At 41.0% G+C, this 16,561-nt stretch overlaps 1 protein-coding gene across 1 annotated transcript in view; it reads right to left on the bottom strand.

Moving 5' to 3' along the window:
• The window catches only part of epha10 (EPH receptor A10), a 167,676-nt gene extending 151,975 nt beyond the window's left edge, over nucleotides 1-15,701 (bottom strand). The window contains exon 1 of the mRNA XM_028596648.1: nucleotides 15,508-15,701. Coding sequence (XP_028452449.1) covers nucleotides 15,508-15,586 — 79 coding nt within the window. The 5' untranslated portion in view covers nucleotides 15,587-15,701. The remainder of the gene's footprint in view (nucleotides 1-15,507) is intronic.
• Between the last annotated feature and the right edge of the window lie 860 nt (nucleotides 15,702-16,561).

Raw genomic sequence — 16,561 nt, 5'->3', positions numbered from 1 at the left:
TCTGCAACGTGACCTAAGAGATATTCTGACTTTAAAATATTGGCTTAGTGCTTTGGGCTGGGTTAGGACTTAAGGATTTTGTTGAGTGAATCTGGCCAGCAATGGTCTACTGCCTTGGTCACCACCGCCCCACCACTTAGCCTATGACAGCCTGTTCCGCTCTCCCTTGCACTCTTGATGAACTGAGCAGAGCAGCTCCCATGGTGCTGATGTTACCTTTCCTTGCCACTTGCCACACTACATCCTCTTCCACCTGCAAAGCACTCTCACTCCCGCCCTCGCCTTCTGATAAACTGAGAAGAGCAGGTCCCATGCTGGCGTGTTAACCTGCCTCACCCACTCACCCCATCACATCCTTTGCCATCTACACTGCTCACACTCACACTCTCTCGCCCTCAGCCCAGTCACTAACACCCTTTCATTATGGATAGTCTTCTCCACAGGGGGCTATCACTTCAAAGACACCCTGCTCTCCTCTTCCGTGTCTGTGTGGAGAGGGTGAAGATGACGGGGTGCGATGAGGTGTACAGGAGTGAAGAATGGGGGTAGGGAGGGGTATCATCATAAAAGTGACTGAGCCGGAGCAGCGCGATTTATGTATTTATTCATCACCAAGGAGGCTGTGTATTAAAAGGTCGGGTAATTTTCCAGGTCACTGACCAAACCCACGCGGTGAGGAAGCAAGGGGATGAAGAGGAGAGGAGAGACAACGCAGGTAAAGAGAGAGTGTGTCTAGTAAAAGGTGATATTGGCAGTAGGACACATTTTGGCGCTTTTTTTCACACCTCACCTGTGTGTGTGTGTGTGTGTGTGTGTGTGTGTGTGTGTCAAGGTTATAATTGTTAAGTTTTTGTTAACGAAATAACAAAAACTAGGTGGGAAAAAAACAGTGTCGTTAACTGAAATTAAAATATTTGCATTACAAAAAAAACGAACTTAAACTGTCATGTCTGTTTGCAAAACTAACTAAAATAATTGAGTAAATATCCTTAGTTTTCATCTTTGTCAATGTCTTTCATAGAACAAATAACATACTCAAAACATAATAAAATACTCTTCCAGAGTTGACATTTCCGACCATAGACCTGTTTTATACAGTCTATGCCATAGACAAATAGTTTTCAACTAGAAACCCAGTAATTCCGATATTCCATGTCAAATTGAACACAACATAGTCCATCCCATCGCCTGGCATCAGGTACCGAATGTCGGAAGAAAGTGGCAGAGTCCCATTTGATTATGACTATGTACGATAAAGGCAAATGCCTTGCAGTGGAAGGTGGTAAAAAATGTGGACAATTTATTAAAGGGAAGAATCCCACAAATTTGAAAGTACATTTAAGAAGCGCGCACAAGAAGGCCTCGGGGAAGACCCAGGACTAGGTGGAGGGATTATATCTCCAACCTGGCCTGGGAACGCCTCGGGATCCCCCAGTCGGAGCTGGTTAATGTTGCTCGGGAAAGGGAAGTTTGGGGTCCCCTGCTGGAGCTGCTCCCCCCGCGACCCGACACCGGATAAGCGGACGAAGATGGATGGATGGATGGATGGCACAAGAAGGCTAATTTAGCTTACCTTAACAAGGTAAAAGGAGAACGCAAAGCCCCCTTTCCCCGAAACAGAAGCTAACAGGGCATGGATGTATGGATACAGGGTGTTGGAATAATGTCATTATCAAATGATAGACAGGACTAGGGCTGCAACTAACGATTATTTTAATAATCGATTAATCTGTAGATTATTTTTTCGATTAATCGATGAATCGGATAAAAAAAAAAACGCATTAATTTACATCAACTCAATACATGCATACTTATTGTTTTAGTTAATAGTTGTGTAAAGGTAAGTAACCCAAATAGCAGATACAGACAAGACAGACAGAAAGACAGACAGACAGACAGACAGACACACACACTTATTCATTAAATTATTACCATCATTGTAGTAAGTGCAAGTTAAGTTCGTTTATACACCACACACTATTATATTTGTCAACAATAACTGATATGGGACAAAGCACATACTGTAATATATACATAACCGATTGAAAAATGAATGGGCCAAAAAAGGCGAGGGAATAAAACCGTGTCTTTAGTCTTGCAAAGTATACCACCCCGGCTTTATTAGTTATTACCGAGCTAACGCTAGCTTGTCATGCTAGTCAGCTGGATAACGTGTAAACACCACACCAGCACCAGAAGAGCTACTGGAGGGACCGTACGTTCCTCACTTCAGAACGGAACAGAAGTAGGATAGTGTAGTGACTTTACCCTGCTGTTGAACTTCGTTCCTCCTCATCAAGGACTCTAACATGTTTACGTTTTAGGTGCTGACTCATCACCGTGGTGCGCCCGTGCCATGCCGTGTCGCTTTTGCTTATCTTGCAATTAACACGCTTTTGATTTATTTAGTGTGAAATGCTCCCACAACTTGGATGACTTGGGTCGTACTGATTTCTCTGCCTCCGCCGAGTGTTTCAGAACAACGTTACGGGTTTCTCCCCGTATTTCCTCTACCCCCGCTCTGCTCTTTTTTCTTTTCTTTCGCTCCGCGCTGCGCTCAACTCAATTTTTTTTTTTTTTATCTCCGCGACTAGGTGGCCTAATAGTTGCGCGACACAACGAATCGATAATTAAATTCGTTGCCAACTTTTTTAATAATCGAATTTTATCAATTTTATCGATTCGTTGTTGCAGCCCTAGACAGGACTACTGAAGATATATCAATGTTCATTTTATTTGAGAACCCAACAAGGAGGCAGTCTCCGCACTACAGAATAGTACAGACAATGACCAACGTAAGCCTCAAACAGTAGCTTATTTATGTGTAAAATACAATCATAACAGAGTTTGTCGTCATCAGTTATCTTGTCAGAGTCGATGACGTCTCCCTTATCTAGTCAGGGAGCGCCTGGTCTTTCCTCAGAATCACACCGTGCTCAGACCAGGACACGCAATGGCTCCATGTTATCTTGTTTGGAGTACAATTTGTTGAGCTCAACTGGCTCCCTGTGGAGTCTCGTGTTACTATGTTAAGACTGACCAATTTTTTTGTCGTGTCTTATAACTAAGCTAAAGGACACCCACAATATTAATACTCGTGGCAGCATATCTGACCTGTGTCCTTATAAATTTAAGACAGTGTTAGGGAAAGGAACCTTTGCCTATATGGGGGCAGTTCAGTGCAACAAGTTATATCGTCATATTAAAGTAATTTCCAGCCTGAACTCTTTTAAAAAAGAACATCAAGGTCTGGTTACTAGAGAGGGTTGCAGAATAGATTAAAGGGCAAGTTACTATTTTTATTTATTTAAGAAAAATGTTTTTATGTTATGTCATTGAGTAGATTGTCTTGTCCTGATGTGTGTTGAGGACCACAATGGAAATAAGTCTTGGACTTTGTGTTTTTATCCTCGACTGTATTTTATGTCCTTTTATCATGTGTAAGGTACTATCTTACAATTAAATAAATCAAATCAAATCAATCAAATCAAAGTATACTATTATTCAGTTAATAATAACGAGAAAAAGTATGGAAATCAAAAATGTTCTAACACAGGGCCAGGCAGCATGACGGAGACAACCGTAGGACAGAGAACACTACAGAGGGCTTTCACCGGCGACCCGATAGCTGTTGGTTAGTAAATACGAATAAACACCATAAGCGGGAGAAAGCGTGGGTTATATGTGTATTAATACTGGGATGTCTACACAACTGTGTTTGTCGACTGACTTCGCCACTTTACTCTAACCAAAAGTCTTCTTCAGTCTATTGGCCATTTAGTTTTTTTTTCCTGCCACACGTCAATTACACATTTTGCACTTACTGCGGCGTCTTGTGTAGACTGTTTATGTATTTGAGCTCATCATATGTACATTTTTTCACTTTTTACATTTACTGGTGTTATTGTTTAATACATTGTGAATACATATTTCTAACATCGTATGATGTTTTTGTGAAGTTATTATTACATAATACTTTTTCTGACCTTTTTTAATCTTGCCCCTGACAAATAACCCATATTACAAAAAAAAGTAAACTAAAACCAAGCATGTTCAAAAAATAAACTAAACTAGCAAACCCGCTTTAAAAACCAATTAAAACTAAACTGAATGTTAAAACAAAAAGTCGAAACAAAATACAAATAAAAACTCGTGAAAAATGCTAAACTATAATAACCTTGGTGTGTGTGCGTCCGTGTGTGTGTGTGTGTGTGTGTGTGTGTGTGTGTGTGTGTGTGTGTGTGTGTGTGTGTGTGTGTGTGTGTGTGTGTGTGTGTGTGCGCGCGCCCCAAGGCGTTAGCCTCAGCTACCCTGTATGTGTGCACATGCTGTCTGTTTGTGCACAAGAGAAAAAAGTGAGCGCATCTGCGGTTTGTGTATGCGTTCGCGTCCGTCTGCACTTCGGGTGTGGTTAATGAGTTTGAAAGGTCAAACGCCCCTCAGAAAGATTAATGGCGTTTCCTAGGCATGGGGGTAATGGTTTACGAGGCCCAGCCGGACACATTTCCAACATGACGGTCATTAGCACAAAGCAGCAGAGGCAGAAGGAGGGATCACAAACAAAGACAAGGACGACACAAAACTGCTAGGCAGCAGGCACTGGGTAGAGAACATTGTCTGTCTGTCCACCTGGGGTACGTGTGTCAATCATTCTTGTGCATGCTTGATTATGTGTGTACAACTCTGAGCTTTAGATAACAGATTCCACTGGATATTGAATCTCTAATATGAATTGGAGTCGGCAGATTATGGCTCTAAATAGATTTAAGATACAACCTTGTTTCTACTGCTACAAAGCTATAGTTTTGAGAAACTGCAACAAATACCAGAAAAGACAAGAAATACATTTGTCGTAAGAATAACCGCAGGTTAAAGAATCTCCACAAATTCTTAAAATGCATTAATACCGAATCCCCTTCATTTATTAAAACAACTTAGTGTGTAGGTCTAGTCAGTGTGTGGCCATCCTGCCTGCTGTGATCAAGACCAGTTTTATCTCATTCTGGTTGCTCTCTGCGCATAGCTGACACTTGTTGTTCTGTGGTGCATTCAGGTACTGTGGGAGTCTATGACAACGGCAGCCTTTTTTTGATGGTGACAAGATCACAATATTGTATGTTGTATGTTTGGATTTTCTGACCATGTAACTTGTTAAAGGGGAAGTCACTGATTTTACACATCGAAGTCTGTTTACAGATCTTGGGGAGAACAGTACATATAGGGCTGTACAATTTGGAAAAAAATATCTAATTGCGTTTATTTTGACTGATATGGAAATTGTGATATGATTCATGCATTAAGTAATTTTTTGCGAGGAGCTTTACCAAACAAAGGCTTGGACATCTCTGCAGCACCACAATACTTAATTAAGAATGGTGTTTTGACACATTTGACATTTCACACTTGCCTAACACAAATATTGCGACTCCTATGGTTTTGATATTACACTAGTCTATATTGCGATTTCGATAAAGTCTTGATCAATAGTTCAGCTCCAACTACATATGTGGAAAAATTTTATATAAAGCCTTTTGTGGCTCCAGAGAGAGCTGCATGAAATCTGATAAATTGTCTCAATTGAAGTCACTCAAGGCTACATTAGCCACTAATAGCATAAAACACCAAAATCTCTATCCAGAATGTTGGCAGTTAGTTCTATCGTAGGAAATGTAGAAAAATAGTATAATTGAATAAAAAAAAAAACCAGATATACAGTATCTGGTTCTACATTAATTTTGATCATTTTCCCATCATGAATTCAACAATTTTATAAGAGTGCAATGCTAAAGTAGTGTGCTCTTAATCTCTTAAAGTGATGCTGCTTGGCAGCCAACGCTGGACTTTCAGATGTCCACAGCTTTCATTGCCAAATTTTTCAACCGGCCGCCATTAGAGAATAATTCTAAATCTTTATGACTGATGTGAACAGTCGTGGGTAGGGCTTTACGATTAAGGGGAAAAAAATCGAAATGCGATTTTTCTGCCAGATATTGCGATTACGATTCGATTTGCCATTATTATTATTTTTTTTAAGCTACATATTGCACCTTCTACGATCATGTTAAATAAAGTAATGAAAAATAAATGAAAGATCCACTGAAAATAGGACACTTCTTTGAACAACCTGTGATATGTAACATTATTCCAGCATTTATCTTATGAAAAAACAGTAAATATAATAATAAAAAAAAAAGAGGAAAAAAAAAGTTAAATCAAATCTTACACCAAACTTAGTGGTGAGTGCATGCAGCTGTATCTGAGTAGACAAGACTTTTTTTTTAATCAATCTCTACTGTATCTAGAGATATTGCTGTAGATTATGTAGCTGGTAGAGAGAAATGTGACACACACACACACACACACACACACACACACACACACACACACACACACACACACACACACACACACACACACACACACACACACACACACACACACAAGTTCTCCAAACATGTGTCATCAAGTCAGACATGGCAGAGGAGGACCAGCAGACATGAAAAGCACATTAAGAGGCAGCGTTCACAGGTAGGCCGGCCACAGCCAGAGCCAGCGAGGCGGACACTGACACAGCAGAGCACAGATGAAGAGGAGAGGCTAATGGCAGAGGGATGGAGTTCAGCTGTAGAGGTGTGTGGGGTCTCCAAGTAAGCAATGCGGGTGTGTTACACGGTAAGAGAGCAGGACTGTCGGGAGCATGTGAGTGCATGAGTAGATGTAGTTTCTCATGCCTCATTATAACATGTACAGTGCATTGTCAGTTTGGTACACGTGGAAAAAGACATGTACATGGACATGTGGAAAAAGACTGTGGCTGTGTCTCAAACCGCCTACCTGCACACTTCAAGCACTTAGTTTTAAGTATATAGTGTAGATAACGCAAAAAGTTAGTGCACTGAAAGTACCCGGATGACCCCCTAAAAACTGTCAAAAAGTTCAGTGTGGAACGATGGACACTACGCGCACTAAATGGGCGCCATCTTGACTACGCAGCGGAAAGGGGAAGGACCAGGGACGTCGACGTTCGTCCAGCTGATTGGACGAACACGTCACATGGGTCTGGCTTCTCCCGGATTTCACAACAGAGCATAATGGAGAGAAATAGGCCATGCAGTTGCTGAATCTGTCTTCATTTCAGATCAACAAACGTCAGTTTAAAAGATTTTCGTCAGATTTTCAGAGGCGGCGGGGCGAGCCTACCGCTCGTCATTTCTGGTAAGTGTTTTAACATAAGTTTTCCGTTTGGGACAACACTAACCATCCAAAGTGGGCATTACGGCAGTAAGTGGTCAGTGCACATTAGCAGTATACTGACAGAAGTGTGCGGTTTGAGACACAGCCTGTGCCTCATATTTTAACAAGATGAGAACCTTTGGTAGGCTGAACGGTCACATAACTGGATCTGGACAACATTGCCTCAGCTGCAGCCAATCCAAAAAAGGTTTACGGCATGTTGGATGACCTTGTGCCCAAAATAGCATTTATCCAAGGCTGATGTAGACATACTGAATTGTGGAATTGTTTTACCCAAATGAGACTGTCCTCACAGGTAAAACAATAGCATCAGTCTTCTGCATGTGCCCCAAAATAAAGTAAGTTTACATTTAAGTAAAAAGGCTCTATAGCGGCAATAGTAATTGTGACAACAAATGTTTGCAACTATGTGACAAAAAGGTATTCAGCATTAAAAATGCATTGTATTTCCATGTCACCAAAAGTCAGGATTCACACATTGTCTTGCCAAAAGACTATTAACAAAGTATGTTATTCTACAGAGAAGCAAGGGTAATGTGCGTTTGCCTTATTGTTCATCCCAGGACTTCCGTCACCTCCATGCCAGTGCAATGGGACTGTGCCTAAAACAGGCTCAATTGAGGCTAAGCCAACATCTGAAAGGGAGGGCAACACATTTAACCTCTGGTGGAACACTGCCTTTACACCCCCCCCCCCCCCCCCCCACACACACACACACACACACACACACACACACACACAGGTTACATTTCCTTTCCCAGCATTTCCTCACAAAAGCCTGAAAGCAATTTCTTGATTCAAAAGAAATTGATGCATCAGAGCGTGCATGGTCAAAACTGCATTAAGGAGAGCAAATTTGAGGAGTCTTTCGAGTCACATTCATTACTTGAAGTTTGCAATAACATTCAGGATCAGGCGAACAAAGAAATAGGAAAAACTGGCCAAATCAAGCGGGATCTGTGGAGCCAAATTTTCCAACAGAGCCATTAAGGTCCTGAAGTTTTTAGGTGTGTTTATCAGATTGCCAGTGTATTTGGCCAGTAGTACTGTATGTCTGACCACAGATGGAATGGAAACAGTCTTGAAGTCCTGTTTGCCACAATAAATCTATCCTCAAATCAGTTTTTCAACCTTAAGTCTTAATTAAGGAAAACAAGGAAATAAAATGTAATACTGGGAGTATGAGGGTGGTAGACTGACTGAGCTCCGCCGAGTTGTCAGTTCAATTCCCAACATGCCCACCCACATCAAGCCTCGCATTAATGCAGTTAGTGTTTACTCTCAATGCAAAAACACCCTGATCAAAAACTTCTGCCAAGAGCACAGCTCCTGCTCCGCACAAATACACACCAATGACATTTATCAACTTTAGACGCCTCAGGACTGAAAAGCTTGCCAACAGAAACTCCTCTAATCCATTAGTATCCCAACAAAAGTAGCAAAGATGAATTATGTGTTTGAGACGTCCGTTTCGAAATCAGGCAAAACGATGTTTTAACTCCAGGATGCTGGTGGTGTGGGTGGTGGGAGACGTTTCTATGTAATTTTTTTTCCAGCTATATTTATTGGACTTTTTTTTTTTGCATATAACTTTTGAAGAACCTTTAGAGAGTAGTCCCTTGAGAGGTTTATATGTATAAGGCTCCAGGATGAAAGCACAAGTGCATTTGCTAAAAGCAGCTCATGTTGTTGCTACATTGTGGGCTGTAAAGGTCCAATGTGTAGGAATTTCTCCCATCTAGCGTTGAGATCATATATCGCAATCAGCTCTCTCACACCACGCAGTTCAAAGTACATATAACAGCTACGGTAGCCTTCACGCTTCAAAGAGCCGGGCTTTTTCTGGGTGAAGAAGAAGACTCCTGTTCCTGAAATTTGGATTTTGAATATGTGTGGTCCTCCACGTTTCCTTCTTCAAACTTGCCGTGGCCGGGAAGCAACGATACCCATTAGCATCATTAGCAGCACCTGTGAGTTTATCATGTGACAGCGAAAACGCGAAAGGCGGAGCAGTATGTCCTGTATGTCCCTTACCGGCTAACGTATTTCAAGATGGCGCATGAATATGGAGCGTCTACCCCAGTTCATGCGAATGCAAATGTAAAATTTCAAGCCAAAAGGAATACTTGGAATGGATGGTGGTGGTAAATATTCATGTATTCATATTCAAAAGAACAAGTTTGTGAACGGGCAACACAGATTTTGATAATTAACAACTAAACACATTACACATTGGACCTTTAAGATTTCTTTCCTCTATTCTTCTCATACAGTATGCAACGATAGATGATCATTGTTGCTCTCTTATTTATATGAAAGAAACATGCTTCAGCTACACACTTCTCAGTGTTATATGATGATGGAGCTGAGCTGGGTACCTAAATATGTTAAGTAAAAGGGTTAAATTCTATTTGTAAAGCTGAACCATTAGACCAAACGACTAACCCAAGAAATAATCTGCAGATTTACTGATTAAAATAATCATTAGTTGCAGCCCTAATTTTATTGATTGAGTGTGCGCATTTACAGTGTGTTCATAATATCTCAAGTGAACACATTATCACTATATATAATATATGCAATAATATTATTCTGTGAATCAATTCAATTTACAAATGATATAAAATAGCAATTCATATTTGAGAAGTTTGACATTTTTACCTGACAAATTATATTAAATGTTAATTTTATGCTGTGAGCATTATCTTACTTTCTAAATTGTATTTTAATCTCTCTCTCTCTCTTTTAGCCTATATGCTAGGCTTCCTCTTCCATGCTGAATTACCTTTGCTGCTGTGATGATTTAATTATCCCCTGCCCAAATTAATAACATTTCATATAATTCACCATAACAAGAAGTTTGTTCAGATGCATTGAGCAGAAGGCAGTTTGTTTTCACTGATTTAACTCTTCCCAAAGCTGCAAATTGTAAGGATGCTTCTCCAAATAGACAAAATAAAAAAAGGTGCAAAAAATGCCTTCTATATTCTAAGATTCTTGGAAACATGGATGAAAGTATGTGAAGAACTCCTACAGTACACAGAGGCTGTCATAGCGGCAACTGAAGATGTTTCAGCATAGATTCATAAATAAAATGACTATCCAAATGCGGCAGTTCCTTCGTCTATCAGAGGCAGCTGCACGGAAACCCTTCCTCACTGTCCAATATGACTGAAACACCTGCTAAACCCCCATCTTTCATTCCACATGTGCACACACACACACACACACACACACACACACACACACACACACACACACACACACACACACACACACACACACACACACACACACACACACACACACACACACACACACACACACACACACACACACACACACACACACACACACACACACACACACACACACACCTCTTTCTATCTCTCTCCAACGTCCCTCCCACCCTTTCTGAAGGCTCATTCTTGCCGATCCAGCAGAATAGGCCCAATGCTGTAGTAATGTCCTTACCCTGAACAAAAGAAATCAGTTGACCCCATTGGGATCCATTAGACACGCATACTCTCTCTTACACAAACAATTCATCTATCAGTCTCAATCAATGTGTTCCATTGGAGTGGGAGGTAAATAAGGATCTGGCTGAGCTGCTGCTGCATTGACTTGTTATAGGAATCTTTGGTCTGTTTGATTAAACGTAAAATGCATGTGGCTGTGGAACTAAGCAGTGATGGCAGCGTACACTTCTCTCGTCCCCTGCTCCCTCCCACATACCTTTACTCCCCCCCCCAATTTGATTTCTGTCACATCCACAGTTCCTCGCTACTGCTTCAATTCAGCCTGACTTTTTCCTCACCCCTCGATCTGACACACCTCTTCTCCCTTTTTTGCTTGCAATGCATCAATTTTTGGATGAGACTCCTCGTCCCCCTAATCCTCCCTCTATTCATTCATCTTAACCGCACCTGTGCCTCTACCCTTCCTCCCGTCTTCGCACTCCTCCTGAAAATGACAGTGTCCCTGAGGCCTTGACAAGAGAATGTCGCGGCGCTACGCCTGCCATCTTCACAAATCACTCTGACCTCTGTACTCACAGAGGTCACAGTCATGTGATCCAACACGCACAGGTCCGAGGCTGTCCTTGCCAGCCGAAGATGGACCAGTGCATCAAGCCCAGCAGTCGCAGCAGAGCAGAAATATCAATCAATCACAGACAATTAGTCCCAATTGAAGCCTGGGTGGAGTGCTACTCCTCTACCACTCTGGTAAACCCAATATTATTCACAGTCAGATTGCGGTTTACTAATTTTCATTATTACTGATTCAGTAATCATATGATATATGAGCTTAATAACAAATGGTAACTTGAATTATGCTGCGTTCAAATTATCAGTAAACAGAAATGCCAAGGCTTTGCATCTCAATATAGCAAGTGTTTAAAAAAAAAAAGGCATATCCCTGGAGTTATAGAAATAACAATGAGTGAATCATTTTCATTTCAATTTACAGATTGCCTCTGCCTTACCGTAAAATGAAAACGTTGATAATGGATGATTATGCAGAACCACAAATTAATTACCGTAATCAAATGGTTATGGAAAGTGTATCAGTGGTTATGATATGATTAAGGTTAGACAACCAAAATGCCTGCTTATGTTTGCAGAAAGATTGTGAGCATGGGAAATATTACATGTGGTTTTAAGGGTTCAGAATGAACACAATGTAGATTTTAGTGGTGGAGGCTTGCATATAAAGTCAATGAGGAGACTCAAGTGGAAGCAGAATCCTCCTGCGCAGTGCAAATTGATGTGAAGAAGTGACCGAGCAATTTGAAAATGTTTCAGCTTGAACAAAAAAAAAATTTAGCTTATGCCAAGACCTTATGACTCCACTTCATAAACATGCAAAGTCAAGAGGAAAAGGAGAGAAACTAGAGAAGAAAAAAAAAATCAAAGTTCCTGCTAAGTTCGGAGATCAGTCATATGCTGAGCTGTTGCACAAACAGCGACTCTGCACACACGGGGTCAATGGGTGCATTGAGATGGCATTAGAAGATGCAGTCTTTGGCGCAAATGTTGCATACCCTTCCACCAACCTAAAACTCCACAACTTATACTTTGCTAAATAAAAGACTTCCTGCACTGACACTGAACATTGGCAGTGGACATAAACTGTGTGCTACAAAATTAGACTATGCTGGATTACAATCATAAGAAGTCATTTTGCTTCATGAGTCCTTCACAGCACTTTCAACCTTCAAGATAAGATAAATGCTGAAAGAAACCTAAAAGTACATTTGTTTCACAGTGGAACTATATTAGGATTGGGCTTAACAGTAACAGTTCACTGCTGTGAGAGGGCTGCTGCACTGTAGACTTCTAATAAAGACTTTTCAGCTACAGGTGGATATTTCTTTCCAGATTTCTGACATGTTTAATAGTATAAAAGGATTGAGGTGGAAAATGTAAATTTGAAATTACACATGACCTGAAAAGTTCTGGAGACAGAGCAGTGTGATAAGGCTCCAGGTAAACAACGGCTGAATGCTGTCAAGTCACCCCGAGTTTCTGACATGACAAGGCATCAACAAAGCTACGGCCACACAAATGAGATGAACCCCACAAGTTAGACTCTTTCACTCTCAATCACTCCGCTGCTCTCCATCACTGCACCTCTATTGTTCCGTACCCAGCTTGTGCCCTCTCTCTCGCTCTCTCAGCTTGCTGCAGAATGGATGGATGCAGAGAGAGGGAGAGAGGGAGGGAGAGATGGAGGGAGGAGAGGGGAAGTAAATGAGATCCCGATGAGATGCCAAGGTGTGTTAGCGGTGAGGTGTGGGGAATGAGAAAAGCGGCCTGAAGGGAGGCGGGGGAGTGGCTAGATTGACTGTGTGTGAGGTGCCGGTGTGGGATAGTGGACACCCGGCTCTGCCTGTACGGAGCCCCCCGGTCCTATTAGTATTTGCTAAGTCAGCTCAGGATGTGGGAGGCATGTACAAGAGAGAAGGAGAGGGAGAAAAGGAAGGTGAGGAGGATGACATATGAGAGGAAAGAGGGAAGAACAAAGGAAAACAGGAAGGCAGAAAGAAGAGTAGAGCGCAAAGGAGGGAGAACTAAAACATAAAAATGCAGTCTCATATAGATGCATCACAGGAAAACACTGTTGACAAATGAGGAGAAATGAAATAAGAGCATGGACTAACAAAAAACGGACATTTAAAACTGTGAATAAAAGCTACTAAAGGATTAAAATACAAACAAGGACAGTCTGCAAAAGAGTCATGAACAGTGATCAAAGGGCCACAAGTACTGTAATATAATATAATGAGGTTTTAACAGATACTCTCAAAATCCCAAATAGCACTTCACACTAACAGAATACATGTAGACAGGTAGGTAAATTGCCTCATTTAATATGGATATAATGGCACAGAATTTAAAAAGAGGAGAAATTCTCTCCAGGGCTTTTTCTATCTCCCAAATCCTTACGAACAGAAAGAAGAATTGCTGCCAGTACCAGCCTTCAGGAGCACATTGCTTTCACAGCAATTAATCGCTTTCACAACATCAATTAAACAAAAGCTAGCATCCAAAACCGGCTACCCAGCATTCCAGGGAACCAAATCAATCTGGCAAGGAGTCCGTGCAAATCTGTGCATGTGAGTGCTCATAAGTGCAAGTGTATCTGCATGCACAAAAGGGCTCTTAAGTGCCAGGAAATGTCACACCATGTGTCTGTGCACAAGTGTGCATGTTTCATGAGAAAGCTTGTATGTATGTGCAACATATACGTGTCAAGTGAGCGTGTGCATTTGATCCTGAGTTGCGTGTGTGCCAGGAGTGCATTAATCTGTGTCAATGATGTATGGCTGTGGATTGTGCCAAATGTACTTTTCTGGAGTATATATATATATATATATATATATATATATATATATATATATGTGTTACTGTATGTGTTTGGCCGATGATGTGTTTGCATGCACTTGCATGCATGTGTATCCAAAATCCACTCAGCTACTGTATAGACTACCTTGCCAATGAAAGCCCCTCTTTGGAAAAGAGCCTGGGGTTCTGAAGCCATTATGTTCTTTTCTACTTCACAATCTCTGATCTGATTAGGAACACTTTTCTGGCTTCACCTGAGCCAGCCAGTCAGAAGGACACATTCAATCAGCGCTGTGCCTTAGTTTGCACTGATTTAGGTTACATGGATTTACAATATCTTTATTAACTTGTGAGAGCAGAAGTATTTATCTGTGGCAGTCAGCCAGGCTGCCGGTAAATTGTTGGACCACAGCAGTATCTTCCAAACTCCCTCACGCTCCGACACACTTCAGTGCAGATGCACAGGGGCAATTAAACATCTCGCAAGCAATCCAAATCTGGATCCCACATTAGCATTACATCTTGATAAAACCCTCAGTGAATCATGTTCCCCCTGCATTACCAAGGATTCTTGGTTTAATGCTGATGGAAAGACAAAAGAAAATAACTGAGAACAATAAAACTGCAGTTTTATTAGAATAGAAATGCTGCTGAAAAACAGAGGAGAGTTGCATGCAGTGGGATAATCAGACAAAGAAACCAGTTGCACAAAGATGCTTTGACAAAAGCCCACCAAATCTTTGTGACAACAGACCGGGGATTTATTTCTTTAACAAGAACGGGTGCCTGAGGGAAACTGACTTTCCCTTTCAGAATAAATCAGATGTTGAAGCAGACAGTGGCTCTACTATATGGCAACAGAGATGTAAGAATAATTATTGTACTCAGTTTTTGTCTTTACGACTAAATCATTAAACAACTCATTCAAATCAGTTCTTTGGTTCATAATCTACAATGCTGGAGTGAATCCTGTAAATAATAATCAATTGTACAGGTTTTTGATAAGCTATTCTACTTAAGTGATAGGTTTATCTAGTTTGTTTTACAAGCAATTGAGTGACACAAAATCTGACAATTTAAATAAACCATATTTGTTCGCATGATCGGATTATTGGGAGTACAAATAACGTAAATCTGTCAGCTTTTTGGGACGCATCTTTCCACAATCAGGCAAAAAGATTGTCTCCTTCACATGTGCAGTTTGTTTAAAATACATCTACACATACAACTAAGTCGTTTAAACTCCACTACTATTCACGCCCTCCAATCAGTGGACTGAATGCACCTGCTTCTCATCACAGGACAAACGCCAAACTATCTCCGCCGCGGACATCTGTCTGTCGATCAACGCTGTCTGCTGCTGCGACCGGTTTATAACACTAAAAAAACACTCGTTTTCACATACCTTCCTCGGCGTGACAGTCTTCTTCTAGATTCAGCAATAATATCCAAAGCACCGAAATCAGCGTTTTACGGAGATCCATGTTTATCTGGCCAGTTCCGCGGGACTCTTGTCATCTCTCTCCAGCCTGCGCGCAACGCACCGCAGCAGAGACGCACTCAGCGTTTGAGTGGAGCGGATGCCGTCTGGGCAAATAGTGCAGGTTCTCGGGAGCCACACGGCCTATTTGATATCTCGGGGGAGGGTTTTACAGACGAGATTGACAACGGGAGAGCGCAATGAAGAGGGATGTGGAGTCGAGGGTACGGGTGGGTCGACCTATCAAGGAGCTGCAACCTGAAAACTCCGCGCCAGGTGTTTCCACAATAGTCAACAGAGTCAGTCCCAGTATATATAGTGCCTTTTTCTACAGACTGTCCTTTATGGGAAGCCGAGGGGGTTCGGTAAAGCAGGACCTAGCGTCTCTGACCTCAACACCACCAAAAGTCAAGACCAAATCTTAGTTCAATCCTGTAAAACGCAGATTTTTTATTAAGGTCAGTTGAAAAACTCCTATTATATATTTGAATGTAATTGTAATTATTGTTTATATGGACAAAAATGTAAATAAAGTAATAAAAGATTGATTTTTCTTAATGAAGAAATCTGAAAAAAACATCTGGAAATAGATTTGTAGAAATTCAAATGAATACGAAAGACACTGTAGAAATACAATACAAACAGTACCTCCCAGTAATAATACCAAAGTGACAGACCACTACCCCTCAGGGATCTGACCTAGGAAAATGTATTTGTTTAATGGCATTTTTGAATGCCATAATATGGACCAATAATACTACAGCATTTCTAGCAGAAGCTATATTTTTTTCACAACTCAATATAACATATAGAAGACAATACCAAAAACAAGGATACAAATACCAGAAACTACTTCATAAAAAGCACTTGATCATTCTTGACCGTACTGTACTGGAAATAAATGGGCTGAGAGCAATACATACTGCAAAATGCACAAATTGTCACCAGGATTGTCTCTTCTTCTACAAAATATATTTTC

The sequence above is a fragment of the Perca flavescens genome, chromosome 14 (genome assembly GCF_004354835.1).
Source record: "Perca flavescens isolate YP-PL-M2 chromosome 14, PFLA_1.0, whole genome shotgun sequence".
NCBI classification, from domain to species: Eukaryota; Metazoa; Chordata; class Actinopteri; order Perciformes; family Percidae; genus Perca; species Perca flavescens.
This window is presented reverse-complemented; position numbering and strand designations above follow the sequence as displayed.